We start from the raw sequence: 24,160 nt of genomic DNA on the forward strand, positions 1-24,160 counted from the left end.
AAATTTACAAGATTGATACACTATATAATTACTATTATCTTAACAATTTATGTGCAAGATAAGTGTTCGCACAATAATTTAAACCTGTTCTCAAGTTCCGTTCTGTCTGTTAACTACGCTACCTCTCATTACAATTTAGGTCCGCCCGGAAAACATTTTGAACATTTTTGAAGCATTATGTATAAGTCAAAAAACAAATATTATTTGACAGTTGTATTATCAATCTGATATAATGTCATGTAACCAGTTGGTCTTTTCTCGTATTATTGTTGTCTTTAGGTAATTGTTAACGTAGTTTAAACGTGTCAGCTTTGTTTTTACCCACTGATAAGTGTGTGTGTTTGTTGTTTTTTCTTCAAAATCTAGCCCATATATTTATTCATGAAATGTTTTGATATTGGAAAACTCACTGTGTGTCTTTATAAACAAAGTTGACACTTTTAAAATCATTTCAAAATCATAAATCTTTCAACCGTTAGACTTTCAGGGAATTATTTGTGGATGAAATGTTAGAGCGTTTTGTTTGGTACCTGCTGTACGATAGCTTTGTACAAAGTTGTGGAGATTTTAATATTGCATCATATTCCGGAGTTTTTATCTTGACATATTACACCGATGGTTTTTATGCTCCCCCCCCAAAAAAAAATCGGGGGAGCATATAGTCGCCGCTTCGTCTGTCCGTCCGTTTGTCCGTGCGTGCGTCCGTCCGTCCGTGCATAATCTTTGTCCGGGCTATTTCTCAGCAACTTAAGACCGGAATTAAATTAAACTTTATGGGAAGCTTCAATACCAAGAGGAGATGTGCACATTATCAGCCGGTTCTGGTTGGATGATTTTTCACAGAGTTATGGCCCTTTGAAAATTTCCATTAACTGTACGCATAGTGCAATTCTTGTCCGTGCTATTTCTCAGCAACTAATGACCGGAACTCAATGAAACTTTATGGGAAGCTTCATTACCAAGAGGAGTTATGCATAATATCAGCCAGCTCTGGTCGGATGATTTTTCAAAGAGTTATAGCCCTTTGAAATGTTTCCATTAACTGTTCATATAGTGCAATTCTTGTCCGGGCTATTTCTCAGCAACTAATGACCAGAATTCAATATAACTTTATGGGAAGCTTGACTACCAAGAGGAGATGTGCATATTATCAGCCGGTTCTGGTCGGATAATTTTTCACAGAGTTATGGCCCTTTTAAATTTTACATTTTACATAGAGTGCAATTCTTGTCCGGGCTTTTTCTCAGCAACTTAATACGGGAATTCAATGAAACTTTAAGGGAAGCTTCACTACCAACAGGTATTCGCATATTATCAGCCGGTTATGGTCGGATGATTTTTCACAGAGTAATGGTCCTTCGAAATTTTCTATAAACTGTACTTATAGTGCAATTCTTGTCCGGGCTATTTCTCGCCAACTACTAACTGGACTTTAATGAATCTTTATGGGAAGCTTAACTACCTTGTTTGACTGTTTCAAACCTTTATGATCATGAGACTAAGTCATGATATTTGAAAAGGAATCTCTGACCTCACTGAAGACATTATTGAAAAGTAGCCGATGGAAAATTTTCGGCGTCGACAAATTAAACCAATTTCATAAATGTATTGACAAGTTTATAGTTTCGTCTCATTTATTCATTATTTCTTGTAACTGATATATTTACAGATATCTTTAAATATTGCTTCACATGTAAGCGCATTGTATGTGCCTTTGAAATCATTATCTTAAATGCTATATAGCTTGCTGACGTGTTTAAGACAAACAAGAGCAGTACAAAAGACAGTTGCCCCTACTTATCATTTTGATGCATTCTTCTTGAAGCTCGCGATGACCTCTGATTAAAGGACACCAAAAATAAATATAGTCGTTGTTATTGTCGCTTGCTGCTAAATGCGTGATACACATAGTAAAGCGTTGCTGTTTTTAAATACAGAGATGGATCATGTCTTGGCCGTAGTTGAAAAACAAAATCCTGACAAGGAAATCGCTTTGACAGCAGGTAATATAAAACATTTCTTGACATACACGTAAAATTGGTTTGTTCAAATGTACACGTATTAAAATTAAAAGAATTATAATGAATAATTGGTGATAAGTGGTGCAATGTTGCTTTCATATTAAAGGGATCTTTTCACGCTTTGGTAAATTGACAAAATTGAAAAAAGTTGTTTCAGATTTGCAAATTTTCGTTTTAGTTATGATATTGGTGAGGAAACAGTAATACTGAACATTTACCATGGTCTAATAGAGCCATTATATGCATCTTTTGACGATTTTAAAACCTAAAAATTATAAAGCGTTGCAACGCGAAACGATTGAATAATTTGGTGAGTTCTGTTTTTGTCGTTAAATTTTGTGAAACTACGAAGATTGCTTACATAAGGTTTAAAATACGCTCAGCATGTGTACTCGGCGGAATAGCTCAGTAGGCTAAAGCGTTTTTACTTCAGGACTCTGGCAGGACTCCAGGGGTCACTGGTTCGAAACATGGTCCGGGCAATGTTCTTTTCCTTTTTTTAATTTTATTCTTGATTTTTTACTGGAGCTTTTACGACCCAATGTTTACATTTATCGATATAAAGCATTTAATGAATAAGTTAAAAAATGCCAAAATCTGTGAAAAGGCCCCTTTAACTAACGCATTAAATTTACCTGGTATCAGTTTTCAAACAGTATACATCGGTACAATATTGTTTAAATATAGTCAGTTGATATAACGGAGTAAATTGGTAAGCTTAAATAAATCTTTGATAAAGATAACATTGCGAACGAACGTGTTACCACGTGCTTTTTTATTTTTCAATAGATATGCCTATTTGGATTCTAATCGATTATCAACAATATATATGAATCTGTATTGCTATAACATGAACAGCTCAAGCTTATTGTTGGTCTGAAATATTTATGAGGATTTGCACGATTCTTTATGTATAACTCAGTTAGAATGTATAATACCCATAGTTGTTTAACTTACTTTGTTCGTGTGAATATTGTTCAAATGCTCAATGTAAACCTTTATCAAAAATATTTTGCTTAAATTGTTTCTCTTTCACAATTATGCTTTTTTCACCAGATGCCATCTCCATGCTTAACGTTTTGCCGAAAAATACGGAAGAAGCGAACCATGTTTCAAAAGTCATGTGCTCAGCTTTTAATGGGATAATTAACAACATAACCGTGGAGTCAGAAATTGATCTGCATCAACATGTTAAAGATGTTGTCGATGTTCTTCAAAAGGGTGTTTGCTATTGTTTAAATTAAATTTATTGTAACATGATATTTTTTATTTGTTATACTGTTATGCAGATAATGGTTTTGACTGTTTAGTGTATCCTGCATTAGTTATTATTTTAGTAAGATGCTTTATGATTTTCTCTCGGTCTTATTGAATACCGGTTTATACTTATTGGCAAAAACGGTTTTTAATGCTGATTTTTTACAGAGGCAATTATTAATTACCCACTAAAAAGAAAGCGTTGTTTTCTCCTGTTTACGATTCTGAAGTTTCCCATATTTAAGTCAACGTTTGAGTTAATAAGACAGATGAAACACACATACATGATTAGAATACATGTATAACATCTTTTTGTTTTAGGACTGCCGTTAATCACGTTTACATTTATTACTCCCATCATAGTTTAACATAAAAAACATTATCCGGCTTAGAATTACTAATTTAGTTTTGTGTGAGTCTAAAGAAGATCAAAGCTAGTTTTGTGATATGTGTTAGCTGGGAATTGTCAAGGAAATCCCATGCAACCAAGCTGTTCAAAAGTCGTCATGAAAAACGAAGGACGAAGGGCTAAAATCTTGTTAACAAGAAAATGCCGGATTAAATAATATAAATATTAAGGTCATTGTCAATTCCGAAAGTGAAACTACATGATTAAGTTATCTAGGTTTAGTAGTGGGGAGGGTTAGCGCTAGCCAAAACTTAAATAGATCTCTCCAATAAGGAAAGGAATCACGGACGGATAGATAGACAAGTTAATATTTATCAAGAATGATAATAAATAATTAAATTGTGGCCGGGAACGAGATTTTGACCCATTATTTTCAGTAAGCATACATTATGAAAGTGCTACATCTGACCAATCAAAATCTGAAATTTGAGCAACCAATTCCAAACAATGACGATGTTATGTCATGTTTTGTGTTTCATGTCCTAAACGTCATATAGCGCCTTTATGAATGAAATGACGTTTTAATTCAATAAGTATTAGTACATGTTATGCTGATCAGTTTGTGTTGAAAACAACTCCATTATTCGCGTATGCCGATGAATATAATTGATTACAAAATTCTGAATTAATGATTACAAAATACAAAATTAATTGTTGTATTATAAACCATAAATACTAATGGTTGCCATGAAAACAAAAATATTATTTTTTATATTTATTAACATTTTAAGGAATTTAGGACAACAAAATTACAGCAAAATAAAAAAAAATGCACCAGATAGAAATGGAACATCATACAAATGTTTATAATAAAAAACAAATTATGCACAAGTTCTTGAAATAGGTATGTATTCAGAAACTGAACAGTGTGTATAGCTATGAACTTGAAACTAAAATGAATGGCTGCTCATGATGCAATTTGGGTTGTGCATCTATACTGCCAGACATTTTTTATCCCCGCCGGAATTTCGGAAGGGGATATAGTAATAGTCTCCATCCGTCCGTCCTTCCGTCCGAAACTTTGTCCAGAGCATAACTCAAAATATATTAAATTGATTTACTTTAAACTTAGAATATAAACAGATGGTAACTAGGAGAAGTGCAATGACCAAGAATCATAACTATATCTACCTTAGTTTTTAATTGTTTCCCTTTGTAGAATTTCAAAGTAAATTTTTGTCCGGAGCATAACTCTAAATCTACAGAAGGGAGTTACTTGAAACTTGAAATATAAACAGATGGCAATTAGGAGAAGTGCAATGAATAAGAACCCTAACTCTATGTTCTAGTGTTTTAATTAAATTATCTCTCTTTATTTAATTTCAAAGTAATTTTTTGTCCGGAGCATAACTCTAAATCTACTGAAGGGATGTACTTGAAACTATAATCATAAACAGATTGCAACTAGGAGAAGTGCAGTGAACATGACCCATAACTCTACCGGCCGTATTTTTTTTATTATCTCCCTTTATTTAATTTTACAATAATATTTTAATTAAACACTGAAGTATTCAAGTGATCAAGAACAGTAACTGTGTATAGTTTTCTTTTTTAATTACCCCCCCCCTTTCTTTCATTTCCATATATTTTATTTTCTACAGTATAAGTCCAACACTATATAACTAATTGATCCTTGAAATATTAAAAGATGACACTGGTGTCATGTTTTAAAAATATTATTCTACTCTCTAAAACAAATGTTCTCATACAAGCAAACACATTTCGGAGGGGATGGCCATGTTAGCATGGCTCTTGTTTATTTAGCAACGATGGATACAATTAATTAGACAAAATTAATAAAGTTTACAGTTGCTATGGAAGCAGTACATTTTCAAGTGCATATACATGCTAATTGTTATTAAAAATATATTTATAATTAATATATTATTAATCTTAGCAAAAGTGTAGATAGAAAACAAAATTGACTCATTACATATGTAGAGATTTAAAAACAGGTTTTTTAACTAAAACAAATTATAGCAATGAGTACTACATATTAAATGGCACACGTCATCATAGATTGAACGTAACAAATACATGTATACATAACATGAACACATATGTTAACATCACATATCTTTATTTCACTATGAAGTACAACAGTGTTATTGTGTATTGTATTTCTAAAACACATACCAGGCATACCATACAATATATTTATTATACTTTACCGATATTTTATTGTGATATCACTATGAGTGAGTTGTTTATCATTAATCGTTAAACATATGTTCATGTATCTGACTAACTTTGCAGCAACGACAAAAATGTATACATTATATTCCCTAAACATACTTTACATGCTTAGTATGTTTTCTTATGTATGAAAGACTGTCAAAAAACCACATAAGATACTCATCGTTAAAATTGTGTACAACAAATTCATGCATATCAATAAAATTGTATTTTTATTATTGCTTGATGAAAAAGGACCTGTTAAGTCTGGAATAAAACACATAATCTGTTAAAACAAACAGTCAATCACAACACAATACATTGTCCATATTATCATTCACACAATGTCCAAACTGACAGTAAGAGGTAAACTGTGTAAGCTCAGGTTATTGAATGCTCTGAGCTTTTTGGGGTTTATAAGTACAGTTCAGCGTTTTTTGCTGATAAGACCAAATTCAATGTAAAAAGAATAAGGCTCAAGTTTGTCTATAAAATCGAATTCAATCAACCTTAAACAGCGTAACGAACACAATACTTGTTAACATCGATATCAATTTTCGTGTTGTTTGTGGATAAATGCTCAAAACCAAAAAGTTGATAAAACCGTTATCAAACCGAAAACCGAAGTTTTGAATTGACGAGTTGATCCATCTTACGGAGGTTCCGAAGAAAGTCTGTGTATTAGGATTGGTCGATTAGACACATTATCTATCTTGCGGTGGATTCCGGATAATCGATATCGTATTTAATAATTTTCAAATTCAGAATACTCGGCTTTTTCTATTGCAAAAACTTACACATTTTCATGAACCGTGGACGTGTTTAAAACTTTGGATTAATATCATTATTATGCGAGCACACCACATCACGTAATGTTTTTTTTACTTGCGCATTAGTGATATATATTAAAAATACACACACATATATAAATAAATATATATCTTTTTGTGTTTATTTATGCCAGAAAATAGTTTATGGTGCTAATATTATCGATTAAAGTACCGCCCAGATTCTGGGCGGGAGACTTGACATGACCAGTTGCAGTTGGTAGTTGGATTATTGCAACTAATCAGCTGTTAGGCCATTACCTTAAAGTACATAAAGTACATACTGTTAGGGGAATATATGCACTAGGCTTTTCTTCTAAATGTTATGACTTTCATTATAGAAAAGTTCAACTACAAATGTTAAATTGAGAAGTGTTTTAGATTTTGATAACTTTCGGGTAAAACACACAAACTTGACAAATACTTATCGTCTAAAATCTTCATTGTTCCACCCACAAGGCCCAATGACTCATACACACACCATGATTGATAAAAAAAGATTCATTTTAAAAATAAATTTGCAATTTGTTGAAGTAAAACTACTCAAAAATAAGAAAAACTCACTTTAAAAAATGCAAGAAGTTGATCCCAAAATTAACAATGTGTTACTGTGCCCTTATGTATCAATGTTAAATAAGCTGACGTTTATCAAAACCATATAAAAACCAAAAGAAAATACAAAAACAATATAGTGCCATTAACTCAATATGCTTGGTTAAGGTCATTCTTTAGTATAAAACTATTGTTTTATCACAAAAAGTGTATTGACAAAGTACTCGAAGTTATATTTCTCGCACACGACGTCTGCGCCAAATGGGTCAAAATCTCAATCCCAGCACCAATAAATGATTATGTAGTAATGATGTTTCATTGACAAACTAAATCTAATTAAAACGCTTTTTTCAAACAACGGTAATTTACATTTGAGTTATCCCTCTTCAATTTTGAAATAAATTATTTTGTTTAACTCAAAATCGCAAACATAGGTCAAACATATATTGTTTATGTATATGGGGTCGAAGAAATGACGATAAGACCGTATTAAAAGGAATTCGGCATATTTTAATACAATTTAATTACGCAAGAACCTAGTAAAATCTAGCGTCCGCGTACATGATAAGAAGATTTGTGTATGACAACTAAACAATATCACGACTTTGTAAAGAGATATTTAAAAAAGAACTTGTAAAATACATGTATATTTTAATATATGATATATTCCGAAATATTCCGACCTGCTGACATACCTTCTATTTGCAATATTATTTATTTGTTCTGTTCCTTTGTAGAAAAAAGCAAAGTGATAGGCGCGCAACAGAAATGCGTGCAAATTTACATCGCATCCCCAACTGTTCAAAGTTGGATGACCTTGATCAAGGACTTTTTAAATGGAACGATTGAAAAAGCTTTCCGTCCGATCCAAACGCACTTGAGAACACGTTATGGGTGTGAAAATCTTATCTTAAAGTTCGAATTAAACGAGGAACACTTCGCTAAATGTGCTAATTCTATAAGTAAGTGATTTTTTTAATATTATGGTTTTATTTACACTCTACTCCTTATTCTGTGTTTCAATAATTCTAGTCCAATGTTCAACCTTTGAATGGGTGCTACACAAGTTGAGTGATCGTTTAGCAATAAAAACACGGTTGAAACGCAATATGTTTTGAAAAATCTCTGTTTGTTTATTTTATTAAATGTACGTTCAAATACAACAATATACACAAAACAGCAAACTTGTAGCCATGTATCTTATATTGAATAAATAATTATGCAGTAAAGTTCGTTTTAAAATGAAAGTTAATGTGCTTCGTTGATAAATCCGATGATAAGCTGTTTGCAATCGTGTTATTTTTAATTTTGATTCCTATATTGCAGTTGACATTTTGCATCAAATAGTTGTCAATCAGGAAAGAGAAGCGCATGTTCTTCCAAAAGGTATCCCGTATCCGTGCGTTTATTTTTCACAGTTATTTTAAACTCATGCGCCATATGTGTAATAATGTCTTAATACTTTGTTGCAAAATGTTAATGGACGGTTTTTGTGTATTATACGAATTGTTTGTAGCAGAATAAATTATAATATACAGGGTGTCATAAAACATACAAGAACAAGGCAATGAATTAACTTCCATCCTCGCGGGTAATCATCATATTGTATAATCAACGGAAAGTGAACAATAATTGATTTATTTTAAATGTATTCAACAAAGTTTTCAAATATGAAATGCCGTTTAATAAAAATCCATTCAAAAATAAATGTAACATATGTGTAAACAAAACCATACTAATTAAAAAGGCGTAAGTGTTCATCTACATCGAAGCAACATATCAATCACATAACTAGATACAATACGCTACAAACTTAGTATGTATCTATGTGCGATATAGCAATGCGCTTTATTTAGAATCACTTGCATACATGTATGGTTAACAGTAGATTTCTCTGTTAAAAGCACCGTCTTTACAGTGTTAAAATGCAAGAGAACCATTTAGATTTTAAATTCTTAAATATACACGTTTTAACGAAAAAATAAATAAACCAAAACGAAGAGCGAAAAACAACTGTTAGTTTACATTTTATCAACAAATCACTAAACATGTGTGCCTTATCAATATTGTACTTAGATCTTTTATAAAACTCACATTAGTATTTGCAGCAGACGAACTTAAAGATGAGATAGACGAAACAATGACAAGTCAATTTCAAGCATTACATTTAGGAATGGTTAACGATTCCGTCACAAAAAATCCGGCGGCGAACAAAGAGGCAACTATTGTTTCCGATGGTAAATATAATTAATTCTTGTTAACAGTTTACTGAATGCTCTTCATAGTAACTATCCCTACCAGTTCAATGAACAATTTCCCCATGATGGGTTATGCCATACTGTCAAGCACTGGAAAAGTCAAACGCGCAGTCTTCTGACAGCTCTTGGTTTTGTTTTTTGTTTTCAATAATGGTTTATTTAAAAAATATAACAGCACTAACTTGTTTCTTGAAAACATTTCATTCAGCGCTCGTTGACGATCAAGTTACCAATGAACCTGATGGGGACACAGCCATAACTTCCTCTTCCACTGGTAATTTAAGTTTATTTATGTTAGCATTTTCCAGTATTAGAAGTATAGTACTTAAACTAAAACAATTGAATTTAAAAAAAACACAAATTAAATTACAGATATAATGAAATACAAAAGCAAATTATTGTAAGTATGAATTGTTATAGATCGGTAAAATGTCATAATTTCTTACTTTTGCTTAACCGTTTATGCTGTCGAATCGATATTATATAAAGTGATGACGTACCAAGCATCCATGTGTGTAAAATATATAAGGAATATTACGCTAGTCAAATGTTCCAAGAGCTTGTATCAGTCGAGTGGCTTTTGTGATGACGTATCACGCGAGAGGCAGAGCCTCGAGTGTGATGCGAAATATCACAAGCCACGAGAATGATACAAACTCTTGGACATATTGACTTGTGTAATATTCCTTTTATAATATAGAGCAACTAACGAAAACAGTTTACAATTGTAATTTTTTGCTTTAACAAAACTGACAAAACAAGGACTAAAACAGTAGACTACGCCATAGTTTGTTTAATCGCGTATGAAAACAGTTTATGTAAATTAACGTGTGGATATTTGAACCGGGAAAACACAGGTTTCAGACACGCTTACCTTAATGACTTCGTTTATCCAATGTTTATAACAATTAAGTTGACAACTTTAATCCAATGTTTATACAAAAGCGTTGAAACGATATGCACTTCCACTTCTATTCGTCCATGTCTTTATAGAAACTTAGTTTAAACCACACTATTTTATTGTATTCCTATCGAAATATACATTTATGCATGATAAACACATTCTTCGAAATATCTTTTGCATTCGTTCAATGTTTTAAACAAATAGTTTACTATAAAAAAAACACCACGTTGGACATGACCTTACATTCTAGTTTAAACAAAACTATTGTGTTTCGTCACAGAAATGACGTCATATGATATAATACGTAATATATTTTGTATTATAAAACAGGGGTTTTCTTATTTTTGGTGCGCGTAATGTGACGTCATTAAATGGGTCCAAGAAAGTAGTCCGGCTAGTATGGTAATACGGAATCGGACAACAGGGAGTTGCATAATACGGAATTTATTTCAACGATTGATACAACCTGTATTTTGTTAAAAGCATTAAACAGGTTTATAATAATAACAATTACCTGTATTCACATATAATTACTATAAGCTATCGCTATATACATATATATATATATATATTATTTCATTAAACAGAGCTTAAGCCTGTGATATGTTAAAGTTTGCCGAAGTTAACTCGCTAGAATAATATCATATCAACAAGTTCAATATGGTTGCACACAATATGCATTTGAACAGTCTGTTTCGCGTCCCGAGTTAATTTGTGTATACATGACAATCACAGCTGATGACATATGTCGAAGAGTCATGAACAGGGCTCACAAAAAGATATTTGAGAGGATGGACCCACAAAGAATGCTGGAAAAACATAACATTGCCATTGAGGTATTGCATGCATTCACAAATTTTCGCTACATGATTATATAAAGGGTTTCTCATTATTTACATGTTTCAGTTTTTTTATGATAGCACACGGCATGTTATCTGTAAAAGCGTTTATAGTTGACTGTTTTGAGTCCCCCCTCCCTCAAAAACAGATACCAGTTATAAGTGTATATTTATAGCAATAATTAATATATTCATTATGCCCCCTTCGAAGAAGAGGGGGTATATTTTTTTGCTGGATGTCAGTCTTCTGTTTGTCTGTCTGTCGGTAGACCAGTTCGTTTCCGATCAATAACTCGACAATGGATTGACCGATTGGATTGAAACTTCACATGTACATGTGCCTTGGACAGTTAATAACCCCTGTTGAAATTGGGATCACTAGGTCAAACGTCACTGTCACAATAAGTGTGTAAATCATTTCCGATCAATAGCTCACAAACGAGTTGACCGATTGGCTTGATACTTCACATGTGCATTTGTCTTGTACAGTCGATGACCCCTATTGAAATTGGGGTCACTAGGTCAAAGTTCACTGCCACAATACGTGTGAAAATTATTTCCGATCAATAACTTGTCAATGAATTGACCGATTGGCTTGATACTTTACATGTGCATTGGTCTTGGACAGTAGATGACCCCTATTAAAATTGGGGTCACTAGGTCAAAGGTCACTGTCATAATAAGTGTGAAAATCGTTTCCGGTCAAACATTTTTCAACGCATTGACTGGTTGGCTTGGTACTCCACATGTGCAATGGCCTTGGGCAGAAGATGACCCATATTGAAATAAGTTTCACTAGGTCAAAGATCAAGGTCACTGTCTCAATAAGCGTGAAAATCGTTTCGGATAAATACGCGTCAACGGATTGACCGATTATCTTGATACTTCACATATGCATTGGCCTTGGACAGTAGATGACCCCTATTGGAATTGGGGTCACTGGCTCAAATGTCAAGTTCGCTGTCACAATAAGTTTCTAATCGTTTCCGATCAATCACTCGTCAACAAATTGACAGATTGGCTTGATACTTCACATGTGCATCGCCTTGGACAGTAGATGACCCCTATTTAAATTGGAGTCACTAGGTCAAAGCCCTGTTGAGAGGTGGGGCATATGTCTCCGACTGCGGGACTCTTGTAAAATATGATTTTATTCATACTTAACATACTCAATGAAACTCAAAATATTGTTAACCCGTTACCACCTAAATATTCCCTTAGAAAGTTAAATTAATTAAAGACCTTTCCTACTAGATTCAAGTTGTAAAGGCTTCATTTCAAACCCTGACATGAGTTACTCGCAGGCTGTTCTGGTTTTATGCTGTTTGCACATAGCAATTTTCATTGTGCTTCTGAGTGGGAAAGGGTAAAATGGATGATAAGCTGCATTAAACTATTGCTTTTTATTTAGTGATCACTTTTATACACTTCATGATGAAACTTAATGTTTGGAGGCTACATTCCTACATATACTCAACATACGACAAATGTTCACCTTCAGGTTTTTGAGGATGACTGTGTTAATTTCAAATTCTAATAATTGTTTATTCCTGTTTAGGCTTTTGAGGACGCGAAGGCTGATAATTTCCTTTTCACATTTAGGCACTTGAACATGCAAAGGCTGCCCAGATAGAACTGCAAGAGCGTCTGACAGCAGAAGAGCAGAAGTCCGTCCACGCCACCACCAAGTTGGAGGAAAAGCGTGCAGCAACTCAGAGACTAGAAACGCAGAAAATTGAGGTAACACTGCATGTGCGTAAATTGTCGTCCGAGAGTGGCCTGTGCAATCCCGATCGGCATGTGCAATCTGCACAGACTGATCAGGGACGACTTTTTCTGCCTATATTGGATATTTTGTAAAGACGAGAATACTTTAAACAAAAATCCCATGGAAGCTGAAATTATCGTCCCTTATTTGCCTGTGCAGACTGCACACGCCAATCTTGGATGACATACTATACACATGAACATTAACCCTTCCACACTCAGAAGCAAAGTAAAATTGGCTATGTGCAATAACCATAAAACCGGAACAGCCTGCGAGTAACTCGCAGTCTGTTTATGTTTTATGCTGTTTGCTATTCATCAGTATCTTAGGGTTGGAAATGAAGCCTGTAAAACTTGAACCTAGTAAAAAAAATCTTTAATTAAATTTTACTTTCTAAGAGACTATAAATATGTCAAAATACGTTTATAAGTGCTAAAGGGTTAATCCCCTTTCTCTAGAGCCAGGCTCATATTTGTAGGCCACCACTTGCATGTGGGTGAGAGCGGAGACGAATCTTTTGCCCTTGTCATTTTTCACAAACCAATCGTATGCTAGAAATACTATATTGAAGAAACTTTAATTATAAAATCACATTCCTAAGCATGTTTGCTTGTGAACTTGCATATACAAATTGTATAATGGTTTGTTTTCGACAAAACAGTAGAATGTTGGGTGCAACTGTGTCTATGTCTTGAAGATTAAAAGTGTAATTTTGAGCTTTTAACAGTTACTCTTACGGTAAGAGATAAAAGTCTCTTAATAAATATCTATATTAATATCAAATTCGACTTATATGGCTTATGAGTCACAAAGCGTGCCACAATTCTTATTAAATGTGATTGTTAAGAAGTACTCATCAAAATATCCATGCCTTTCGTTTCAATCGTAAGGGGGAATAAAACTTAAAAAAATTATGTATGAAAACTAAAGTTATGTTTCTTCTTTAAAGGATATCGAAAAGCAAGTTGAGGAAATGAAGTCTATGCTCAAAACAGCTATTTATAAAAGCCACATGTAGGTTTTCTGGACAGAGTTTTTAATTGAAAGTTAGGGAAACCAGGTCTTCGCTTAAAACAGCCATTTATGCAAGTCACCTGTATGTTTTCTTTACATAATTTAGAAAAGCGATTTGAGGAAACAAAGTATATACTCAAATCAGCCATTATAGAAACAAACTTTTTTCACAATATGCATGTAATTTAGAAAATCAATTTGTGAAAACAAAGTCTTAACTCAAAACAGCCATTTATACAAGCTAATAAAGGTTATACAAGCTACTTGTAGGTTTAATGTTTACATAATTTAGAAAGGGGTGTTGAGGAAACATAGTATTATCTCAAATAAGCCATGTAAAGAAGCTGCCAGTATGTTTTCATGAAAGAATTTAGAAAAGCTAGCAAAGAACTAACGATGTCTAATCTCAAAACAGCCATTTATACAAACTGTGTGGCTTTTGTTTTCTACAAAATTAAGAAAAGCATGTTTTGACAGAATTTAGAAAACAAAGTTGTGATGTCTCGATAGAAATAAGGAAATGAAGTGTTTTCTTGACAGACTGTATAAAAGCAAGTTTTGTTTTCTCTAAACACTTAAGGAAATCAAGTTGTGTTTTGTTGATTGAATTAAGAAAAGCAAGCTGTGTTGTCTTAACAGAATTTAGAAAAGCAAGTTGAAGAAACAAAATCCCGACTAGTAGACGCCCAAAGCAACCACGACTCCATGACAAAAGACCGCGACCTTCTTCAGCGGGAGGTGAAGATGCTTCGCGAGTCGACGCAACAGTTTGGTATCCAGGCAACACACACAGAGACGCTAAAACAGGTTTGATAATTGATAATGTAGAAATTATTATCAGTTTTTCAATACATTAACGAATTGGAGAATATTATAATATCAGTATGGCTTGATTTCAAACAGGTTTGATATTGATAATGTATAAATTATTATCAGTTTTTCAATACGTAAACGAATTGGAGAATTATATAATATCATTATGGCTTGATTTCTTAATACCACCACAGATTCAAACTTAGCTTTTAAAGCTTTCAACTTTTAATGCGACGGTCTTAGATAACTTTTTAAAACCTAATAGATGATTAGAGAGAAAACACTTTATATATATCATAGAAATTTGACACTAATGTTCGTTATGCAATTTTTAATGATATTGCCATTTCGTTTGAAATAGCAAGTGGATCAGCTTCGGCGCGAGCTTGAGCTCATGCGGACCTCAGAGGAGCAGAAACAGCACGTGGACATGATATGCTATCTTGAGAACTACGTCAGCAAATTGGAACTGGATAACCGAGAACTGGCAAACAAGGTAGACTGAAACTTAAGTTAAGGTCGACTGAAATTAAAGTTAAGGTAGACTGAAATTGAAGTAAAGGTAGGCTGAACTTAAAGTTAAGTTAGACTAAAATTGAAGTTTATGTTTGTCTTCATTGCATTTATTATCTCCAGCCAAATGCGGAGGGATATAGAATTGGCTTTGTCAGTTTCAGTCCATCCGTCCGTCTGTCACAAAACTTTAAGGGCTATATCTAAAAAAATATATAAAATATCAACATGCAACTTTCAATGTGTATAGATATCAATGAGGAAAAACGCAATGCACAAGAAACATAGCCCTACATGTTCTATAAAAAGAGTTATTCACTTTGTTTCTTTGTTATGATAAAACTTTTCAGGGCTATATCTTAGATACCATGCAAGACTTCAATATAAAACTTCATGGGTATATTGATATACATGAAGAAAGTGACATGCTTAAGAACCATAATCCTTCACTTTCTGAACCCTCTACCACTTAGATACGTTTTTTGACACATTTGTAGTCCCTCAGCATGTGTTTCATTTATGAAAGGCCTTTATTAGCAGATCCAAGTTTTAAAGTCTTCATTTCCATCCCTTAGATACTGATATGCAGCAAACAGCATAAAACATGAACAGACTTCGAGTTTCTCGCAGGCTGTTTTGGTTTGGTTGTTTGTACATACGCACTTTCATTTTGCTTCTGAGTGAGAAAGGGTAAAACAAGAGTTTTTTGCCCTTTGTTGTTTTTGTATGATGGAGCTAAGGTTATATCTCAAATATCTACAAGTATTCAACATTAAACTTGATGGGTGTGTAGATAGCAATCAGTAGAATTGCAATTTATACAAATAAAAAGCATATACTTAATAATTACCTGTTAATTATCACCTTGCACTTAATGATAATACTGTATATTAAGGGATTTGCACCAATCCATAAACACATTTTATTTTGCGGGGATATCAATTTAACATATTTGCTAGTTTAAATTAGTTTTACATTTAATACTGTAAAATCCTTCTTATTCGTGGGACATTAATGTTCACTGATCTCTTGGTACATTTGTATTTGTCCCAATCGATCCAGGATTTGTCCCAATCGATCCAGGAATCTATCACAATTAAATTTAGCATTAAATGTACGTAAATTCCTCTTTTTTATATTTAGAAGTCATAGATATACATGTCCAGTAAAATGTAATTTTGTTAATCAAGAAATTTAATGCAAAGGAATATATTTGATTTTACAGTGGATACTTAAGATATTAAATTTAAAACATTTTTTTACCACTCAGAATCAGATACGCATTTTGACGCTTTTATAGTCCGTTATAATGTGTTAAGACCTTTATTAGATTTAAGTTTTAAAGGCTTTATTTTTGACCCTCAGATACTGCCAAGTAGAAAATTAGCATAAAACCTGAAAAGACTGCGAGTTACTTTCAGGCTGTTGTGATTTTATGCTGGTTGCAAAAGCCATTTTCACTTTGATTCTGAGCGGGAAAGGGTAACGCACAAGTTTTGTTTTGTTCAGCTGCAGAAGATAATGGTGAAACTGGAGCAGGTAGAAGACTTGGTGAAGCAGGGCGTCTGGCAGCTCACACAGGTCTGTACAGGCATGTAATGTATATAGTCAATTTACCATTACCGGATCAGTAGCGTAATAAATTTGTTCTGTTGAAAAGCAATAAATGTTTTGAGACTTTGGTTTACACCAGTTTGATTAAATATTACATTTGCTTACTGATTCAGCACATAGTCTTATTTTTCAACGCAGGCAAAATGTATGTGTGATACCTTTTTTATGCTGCAGAATTCATGCATTGACGGATCAGTTGTAGCCATAACGGATCATGTGATCGAAACCACTCAGGGGGCATCTTACACGCTATTTGAACTGTCGAAACACGAACTGTGTTGTTTACAATGACCAAGTTACATTTCCAGTTATACATTATATTCAATTTTTTTCTTAGTAATTGTTTTCTATATGTGATCTTGTATCTACACTTTACGCCTGGTGTTCTTGTGTGAATAATCTGTTGAAAATCCTAAAAAGATCGAAAAGATATGAGCATCTTATAAACCATGTAAATTGTTTTAGTCATATCTAATCATCGATATTGAACATTGAACATAAATAAAACATTAAGATTGAGATCATTTATTGTAAGAATCAACAAGATTTGCATAAATTTATTAATATGTACATGTATTATCAAAAACGTATATTATCACGCTTGATCCGTTATTGCCCTAATTCTTCATTTCTTTTAAGGTGTTGCAAAATCTTAAACACGAACCAAACTGAAATTGACTTTTGCAGGCAAAAATACTACTAAATGGCCTTTAAATTGATGCGTAAACTTGTTACTTTCTAACAGAGTTATAGCAATTAGCCGCGAAAACTGTTCAACCTCGATTTGGAAACGAGACGGAAGTAAACACAGTCGTATATACATGTCAGCAAAACATACCGAAATGTTTGACAAAGAGTAGCTCCGGTTACGACTCAATTAATGCGTTTTAAAGAACATGTCTTTAAGATGCTTTGTGCAAAATATCATTTAAAAATGTCAACTATGTATCGCGATACGCAGTCTTGAACATCAAAGTGATCCCCTATGGGTAATGATCCGGTAATGGTAACTTGAATGTACTACTTCAAATATCAACCAATTCGAAAGAAAACAAATCCACAAGACAAAAGTTATTATTGGTTGAGTCTTACCTCTTTTTTGCGTGTGGATATATTAAGCCTTACTTCTTTTGTATGTAATTATTAGTTGAGTCTGACCTCTGTTTTGCATGTGGACATACAATCTCCACGCAGAGTTGTCGTTCCTTGCTCTCACATACAACTCTGCGAAAAGGCTCAGCACGCCATTTTGTCTATAAAATAGCTAAAACCGAACAAACTCATTCAATGTATATTTGATTGGATATTTAAGATCGCATGCATTAAATTAAGAAATATGACTTTTAAATGTACGATAAATCGTGCAAATACTTGCGAGTTTTAATGCAACTCTTTGGAAATATTGTATTGCCCATTTACGCAGATGGAATCATTCCATGCACTTTACATATGTAAAAAATTGAACATAATGTTTATTGAGTGACGTTAGGAATCGCTTCGACGTGTGTATGTATGTTTGTTTCTTAACAACAAAAAACCATATCAATTTTATAATAATGAATTAAGACTGATATACGATATCATGGTATGAGATGGTTTTCTTTAATGCAGTGAATGCAATGTAAACGTCGTGCAAGAGATTGTTTAGTATACTGTAACCTCATGATGAACGCTTGGTATGATCATGACATGAATGAGACGCTTTCATAACAATAGTCCGTTCTGAGCCCAACACAGAGGTGAATGTAATGTAACCGTCGTGCAAGAGATTGGTGGACATATTCATCATTACTGCTGCTGTATGTAATCATGGGTTGAGTGTGACCTCTGTATGTCTTGGTTGTATGTGCACAGGTTGAGTCTGACCTTCAGACAGCTAACAAGCGTATCGATGACCTCAGTGATGAGTTGCCGAATAAGAATAGCCAGCTTATGAAGCTTGAGGCAGACAAGGTCGGACAGTCGGTGAGCCATTAATATTCAGTCCAGTGAGAAAATAGTAAAAATTACAATTCGCATTATATTCCTTATATCTCCCTTTAATTCCCCCTATACTAAGAAATGAATTTGACCCTCCCCCACACACAAACACACTCTAGTTGTATAAAACCTTAACACAATTGAAAAGAGTGAAGTATTTGCTTAAAAAATGAGTACAAAAACCAAACCGTCATGTCACATGTTTTTGGAAATGTTTTAAAGTAGTCTTTAATTGACAGTGAGTACTCTGTCATATAAGATTGTTGCATTATATGGGTGCATATTGTGCTATTAACTCCTTAAACTTTACTTTCTCCAATGTTCCCATTCTAACATTATGCTAAAATTTCTGCAAAAAGTCTATTTTTTTATATTTTTTCCCAAAAGGATACATATTACAACATTGCTAAAAATGACAAACATTCTGATGTTTAAAATGTCCCATTTAAGCTTAAGTAAGAGAGCGCTATAGTGTGACTAGTGTTTAAGTGTATTATCTTCAATCAGTATTCTTGTTCACCGTTGGCCAAGCCAGGTAACAGGCTTGTAATTTAAGGACCTCGAAGGAGGGCAAATAGTGATTGCACTGTACGTCTGTCTGTCTGTCCGTCAAACTTTGCGTTTAGGTTTCGAAAAATGCTCATAACATCTATGTCGCTTCAGATGTTACCTTCATATTTGGTATGCATGTGTATATTGACAAGGCACACCATACACACACACATTTTGACCACTTGGAACTTGACCTTGAACTTAGGGTCCGCGTTTAGGTTTCGCAAAATGCTCATCACTTCTATCAGAGCGTCTTTCGGGAGCATATGTTATCCTATGGGGACAGCTTTTGTTTGATCTTTATCGCTAGACAATACAAATTAAAGTAATATTTGGCAATTTAATGTCTGAATAAAACAATATTATTTGATTCTTTTTCAGAAACCGACGGAAAATCGCAGCCTTCTCGATAAGATAAAACAAAGTGGCAAGAGAGCGTACTGCCATTTCAAGAATGTTCTTCACGAAACCGGTCAGACAAACATACTACAGGAAAATGAGCTAGTGACAGTGAGAAATCCTGCACAACTTGGTGAAGGGGGGCATATAATAACCCACGCAGTACAACGGTGTGCTTGTTTTATTATATGTTGTTATAGTCAACATGCCATGTACTGCACATTAAATGACAACGTTGACAATTTAAAACAGAACTTTTCACGTGCGTTGCGTTTATAGTGAAGTCAATAGTTTCAGATATGATTTAGTTCTGTTGTTAAAATTAACACAAGGAATTTACAGTCTAACCAAAATGTATCGGAGTACAAAGGTTATTTGCTGCTTGGAAATAATATCAAACGAAAGCATATCGATACATGAACAAGCATGAACATAACATTGAAAGTCCCATCAAAAGTAAAAATCTAACAAAACACTTTACAGTTTTATTTGAGCTTAATGTTTGCTACATAACATACATGTGTATCTAATATGATTCAACGTACACGAGCATTACTATTTTTGAAATTTCTTATAATTTCATCCAATCATATTGTCAGATGTATACTTTGAAATGTTTAATGGACGCTATTATTGATACTAAAGAAATAAAATGCTTATTTTATTGAACTCCAATCAAAACGCATTACCATCATACGGTAAATTGCATGGACGTTCTACTTAAAAAAAAGAATTTGTTTTATTGGATTATGGGTTTGTGTTGTTTAGGATGGAAACGGAAGAACAACCAGAACCACCTGCACAAACTATGCCAAATAGAGAACAAAGTCAGTTGGGCGATTTGACTCGCTCAGTTACTTTTGTCACAACCATACCAAATGACTTGCATGACGGGAGGCTCATTGAGCTGAGCAATAACATGGTTCAACAGTTGAAGAGGATGGCGGTTGATAAACCACAGGGCTTTTTTGGAAAAGTGTACATATGTAAGTGTAAAATATTAATCAGAATGGGAGAAGTGGGTAAATAGTTATATGTGTCTCCTTGTAGCGAGTGACTTTTCAACTTATCAATAGATTGTTAAGACCCAATATATGGTTGTAAAATACATTTTTACCAGGATTGAAACCCGTATTGTATTATTTACAAAATAACATTAAATCTTTAAAGATTTAAGTTAAACAAACTGTAGCCTTCTGGAAACTACACGTAATACGTATTTGTCGAAATGTATTAATCGGCCTCTTGTCGATTTTTAACAAATTATTATTAATTAAAGCTAAACAGAGAGTTCCAGGATTTAACATCCCAGTTGTATTAAAAGAAATCAAGTTGCTACATCAAGAAGGGAACGAGTCTCACACGCACGAACTCGGATCAGTTATAAATGTAAGTTCTCTGCTTGTATTTATCATTTTCATATTCCGTATATTTTTCGTTAATTGGATTTCTTCTTTATTCAGAAAAATCAAACGTAAAGAACATGTACGATTTACAAACACGTATGTAGACTTCTTAAAATTGGAATCAAAAGGCACAATTTTCTCTCCGAAATATTTGTTTCTTCTCATTATAAAGCGTCGTCTTAAAACATCACGAAAATACAACATGGTCACAAGATATACACAATTAAAAATTCGTGTTTAGATAATCTTAAATGTTTACTAAATACAATAAAATTATCATAAAAACGGAAAGTTTCATAGTAACTTATGCTACTAAGCGGGTACTCAGCACTTTGTTTTGCGTACAGAAATCTTAGAATTCCTGATATGAATGGTCGGACACCGAGCTTTTGTGTAGCCATAATGTTCGTCCGATGTAGTTTTACCATATGATACATGTTGTTGCTTATGTATATCTTATTTACTTTATATAACCAATTTCGACGCGAATGCTAGGTTAGTGGTGTGTTTAAAGTTATTGTTATAACAACATAATAAATAATCATATATTATATACATTCTGTATATTTTGTGTTGTATAAAATAGTAACATTCTGGTTTTGTTTCTAAATATGCGAAAATAAAATAATTAGACGAATATTATATAATTGTGTTGTATAAAACTATTACTTGACATTCTTACCGACTTTCGCTCCACTGCATCAATGAAAAGCAGTAAATCTCAAAATATTACGCGGTAACGCTGTACTATTGAATACGCACGCATCCATAAAAACACACATAATCATATAACCAGATAATTCTAATAAACGGATATTAAATTATGTATAATGAATAAGAAATAAGTTTGAATTTCATTATTAATCTATTATATTAATGTCTTGCACTACATCCTACGTCATTCTCGTTATATGAAGAAAACTTTTGCGATGCTAATGACACATAGCAGGTAGCACACATATTTTTCAAAATTTAACCTTAAACTTATAGAAAACGTTTCATACATTTACCTATAATTCCAATATCCAAATTCGGAACTGAAATTTAAAGATAAAGATACTTGTTTTATGTCATTAGTGCATAATTACATTGAAAACACTGCCCTTATATTTGTAATGTTATTTTACCTCTTATTTTCTAATTCTCATGGTATAACATCCTTGCACCCGATTGTATAAACACTGGTTAAAGTTACCGCTCGGTAACTTTCAAACATTGGTAAGTTTGCGGTTATTCAGGTATAGTAACCTTCACGTTAACTCGATTGTATAAACACGATATATCACAAAGTAACCTAACCGCGAAAAGTTGCATTTAACCACCGGTAAATTTAACTAAAACATTCCCACAATGTATTTTCTAATCACGTAATTTTTGCGCGAAGTGTCACGCTTCGATTTCGTTAACACATAAAATAAACAGCGACATGTATTTTTTTTTTATCAAATTTATTTACAAATGAATTCACTATAGAATAAAGTGTACATTTTAACTATGAGTTCATCAAATTATTTAAAAGTGTTTACGAACATATAACCAGGGAACAATTTATGATGATGTCGGGATTTGGATCATTCAGTGGAATCCCAGGTGCTTCCATCGGCGAGAGAGTGCTTGCAAAGACGCCTACTTTTCTTGTTGTTTTAAGTAATGTAAAATATACATGGTCGTCGTTACATGCTAGCCTATTCTTTTCATTTGGCTTATATCCCGTTTTCATGACTGCGTTATAAAACAATATATTTCGCCAAATAACGATTTTTGTACATTCAAATCACAACGCAGAGTTTATCATTATCTTTAAATTACATCCGAAAATCACTCTGTCTATATTACAATCTTGCATATTGCAAATGAGAAAAGTGCGAGTCTGTTTGACGACTTATTATAAACGCGACTTATTTCACGTGAACATGTACTGTATATCGACAAATTTGAATAGTCAATAATTACATTTTCCTTATTTCGTGCAATGTGCATTGTTTATAATCCGTGCATATACTTTTGACTTTTAAAATGTACAACAAGCCATACAAAATATTGCAAAATTCATAAATAATCGGCAATATTTGCCTTACGATTTTATTCATGTTAGGCATAGAGATGTGTAAAGTATAAGATGGCAAAAAAAGCACCACACTGAAATTCGGAATGTCTCATTTTGTACACGGGTATTATCCTCTTATTTATCTGATGTATAATGAAATGTTTTCCATTCTTTGTGTATTTATATATTACATTATTTTCTTGTATATTAAGAGCATTTACCATATACAAATAAAACACTGTGCAATTTTAAACATATGTTTGTATGCAGAAATCTGCAAATGCAACCGAGGTTACCAACGGCTATTATTTGATAAACTGCTCCGGTTCATTTGAACAGCAGTCATGTAGAGTACATGGCGTAGCGTGGACGAAGAAGAAAGTTTATCGAGTTCATAAACTCATTTGAATATAGACTAGTGACAAGATGGCATAAGGGTCTTAATTTAACTATGCTCAAATATTTATTAAAGACCCTAGTTGCAAAATCGTCAATTATTGAGTAAAATGGATTATTGATGAATTTTAAAGGATTACTAAAGGTATGATACTAATTCGAACGCGTTTTTCTTAGCCAGGTTTTCCGATGGAAGAAACTGGTTATTAGATTCACAGGCACTCTGCATTAGCTACAAGAATAAAACTTAACATGACAAAAAAAGTTCGTCGAAAAAAAATATTTTTTGTCACTTATATATATATATATATATATATATATATATATATATATATATATATATATATATATATATATATATATATATAAGTTTTATTTTTGAAATATTTTTTTCCGAAGAACTTTTTTTGTCATGT

The 24,160-nt window shown here is 33.0% G+C and overlaps 2 protein-coding genes across 3 annotated transcripts in view; both read left to right on the forward strand.

The window, feature by feature from the left end:
• Positions 1-3,611, forward strand: part of LOC127838166 (uncharacterized) — a 28,820-nt gene extending 25,209 nt beyond the window's left edge. Inside the window, exons 6-8 of the mRNA XM_052365743.1 lie at positions 1,938-2,003; positions 3,078-3,244; positions 3,600-3,611. Coding sequence (XP_052221703.1) covers positions 1,938-2,003; positions 3,078-3,244; positions 3,600-3,611 — 245 coding nt within the window. The remainder of the gene's footprint in view (positions 1-1,937; positions 2,004-3,077; positions 3,245-3,599) is intronic.
• Positions 3,612-7,617: 4,006 nt separating this feature from the next.
• LOC127836849 (uncharacterized) overlaps positions 7,618-24,160 on the forward strand; it is a 40,375-nt gene continuing 23,832 nt past the window's right edge. The window contains exons 1-13 of one of the 2 annotated variants that reach the window (XM_052363470.1): positions 7,618-8,203; positions 8,568-8,627; positions 9,341-9,478; positions 9,708-9,773; positions 11,139-11,239; positions 12,845-12,982; positions 14,664-14,831; positions 15,199-15,333; positions 16,860-16,931; positions 18,819-18,929; positions 19,878-20,065; positions 20,664-20,881; positions 21,175-21,284. In XM_052363470.1, the coding sequence (XP_052219430.1) occupies positions 7,900-8,203; positions 8,568-8,627; positions 9,341-9,478; positions 9,708-9,773; positions 11,139-11,239; positions 12,845-12,982; positions 14,664-14,831; positions 15,199-15,333; positions 16,860-16,931; positions 18,819-18,929; positions 19,878-20,065; positions 20,664-20,881; positions 21,175-21,284 (1,809 nt within the window). In that variant the 5' untranslated portion in view covers positions 7,618-7,899. Of the gene's footprint in view, positions 8,204-8,567; positions 8,628-9,340; positions 9,479-9,707; positions 9,774-11,138; positions 11,240-12,844; positions 12,995-14,663; positions 14,832-15,198; positions 15,334-16,859; positions 16,932-18,818; positions 18,930-19,877; positions 20,066-20,663; positions 20,882-21,174; positions 21,285-24,160 lie in introns of both variants that reach the window. The other variant, XM_052363471.1, reaches the window with a different exon arrangement.

This window comes from Dreissena polymorpha, chromosome 7 (genome assembly GCF_020536995.1).
Source record: "Dreissena polymorpha isolate Duluth1 chromosome 7, UMN_Dpol_1.0, whole genome shotgun sequence".
In the NCBI taxonomy this organism is placed as follows: Eukaryota; Metazoa; Mollusca; class Bivalvia; order Myida; family Dreissenidae; genus Dreissena; species Dreissena polymorpha.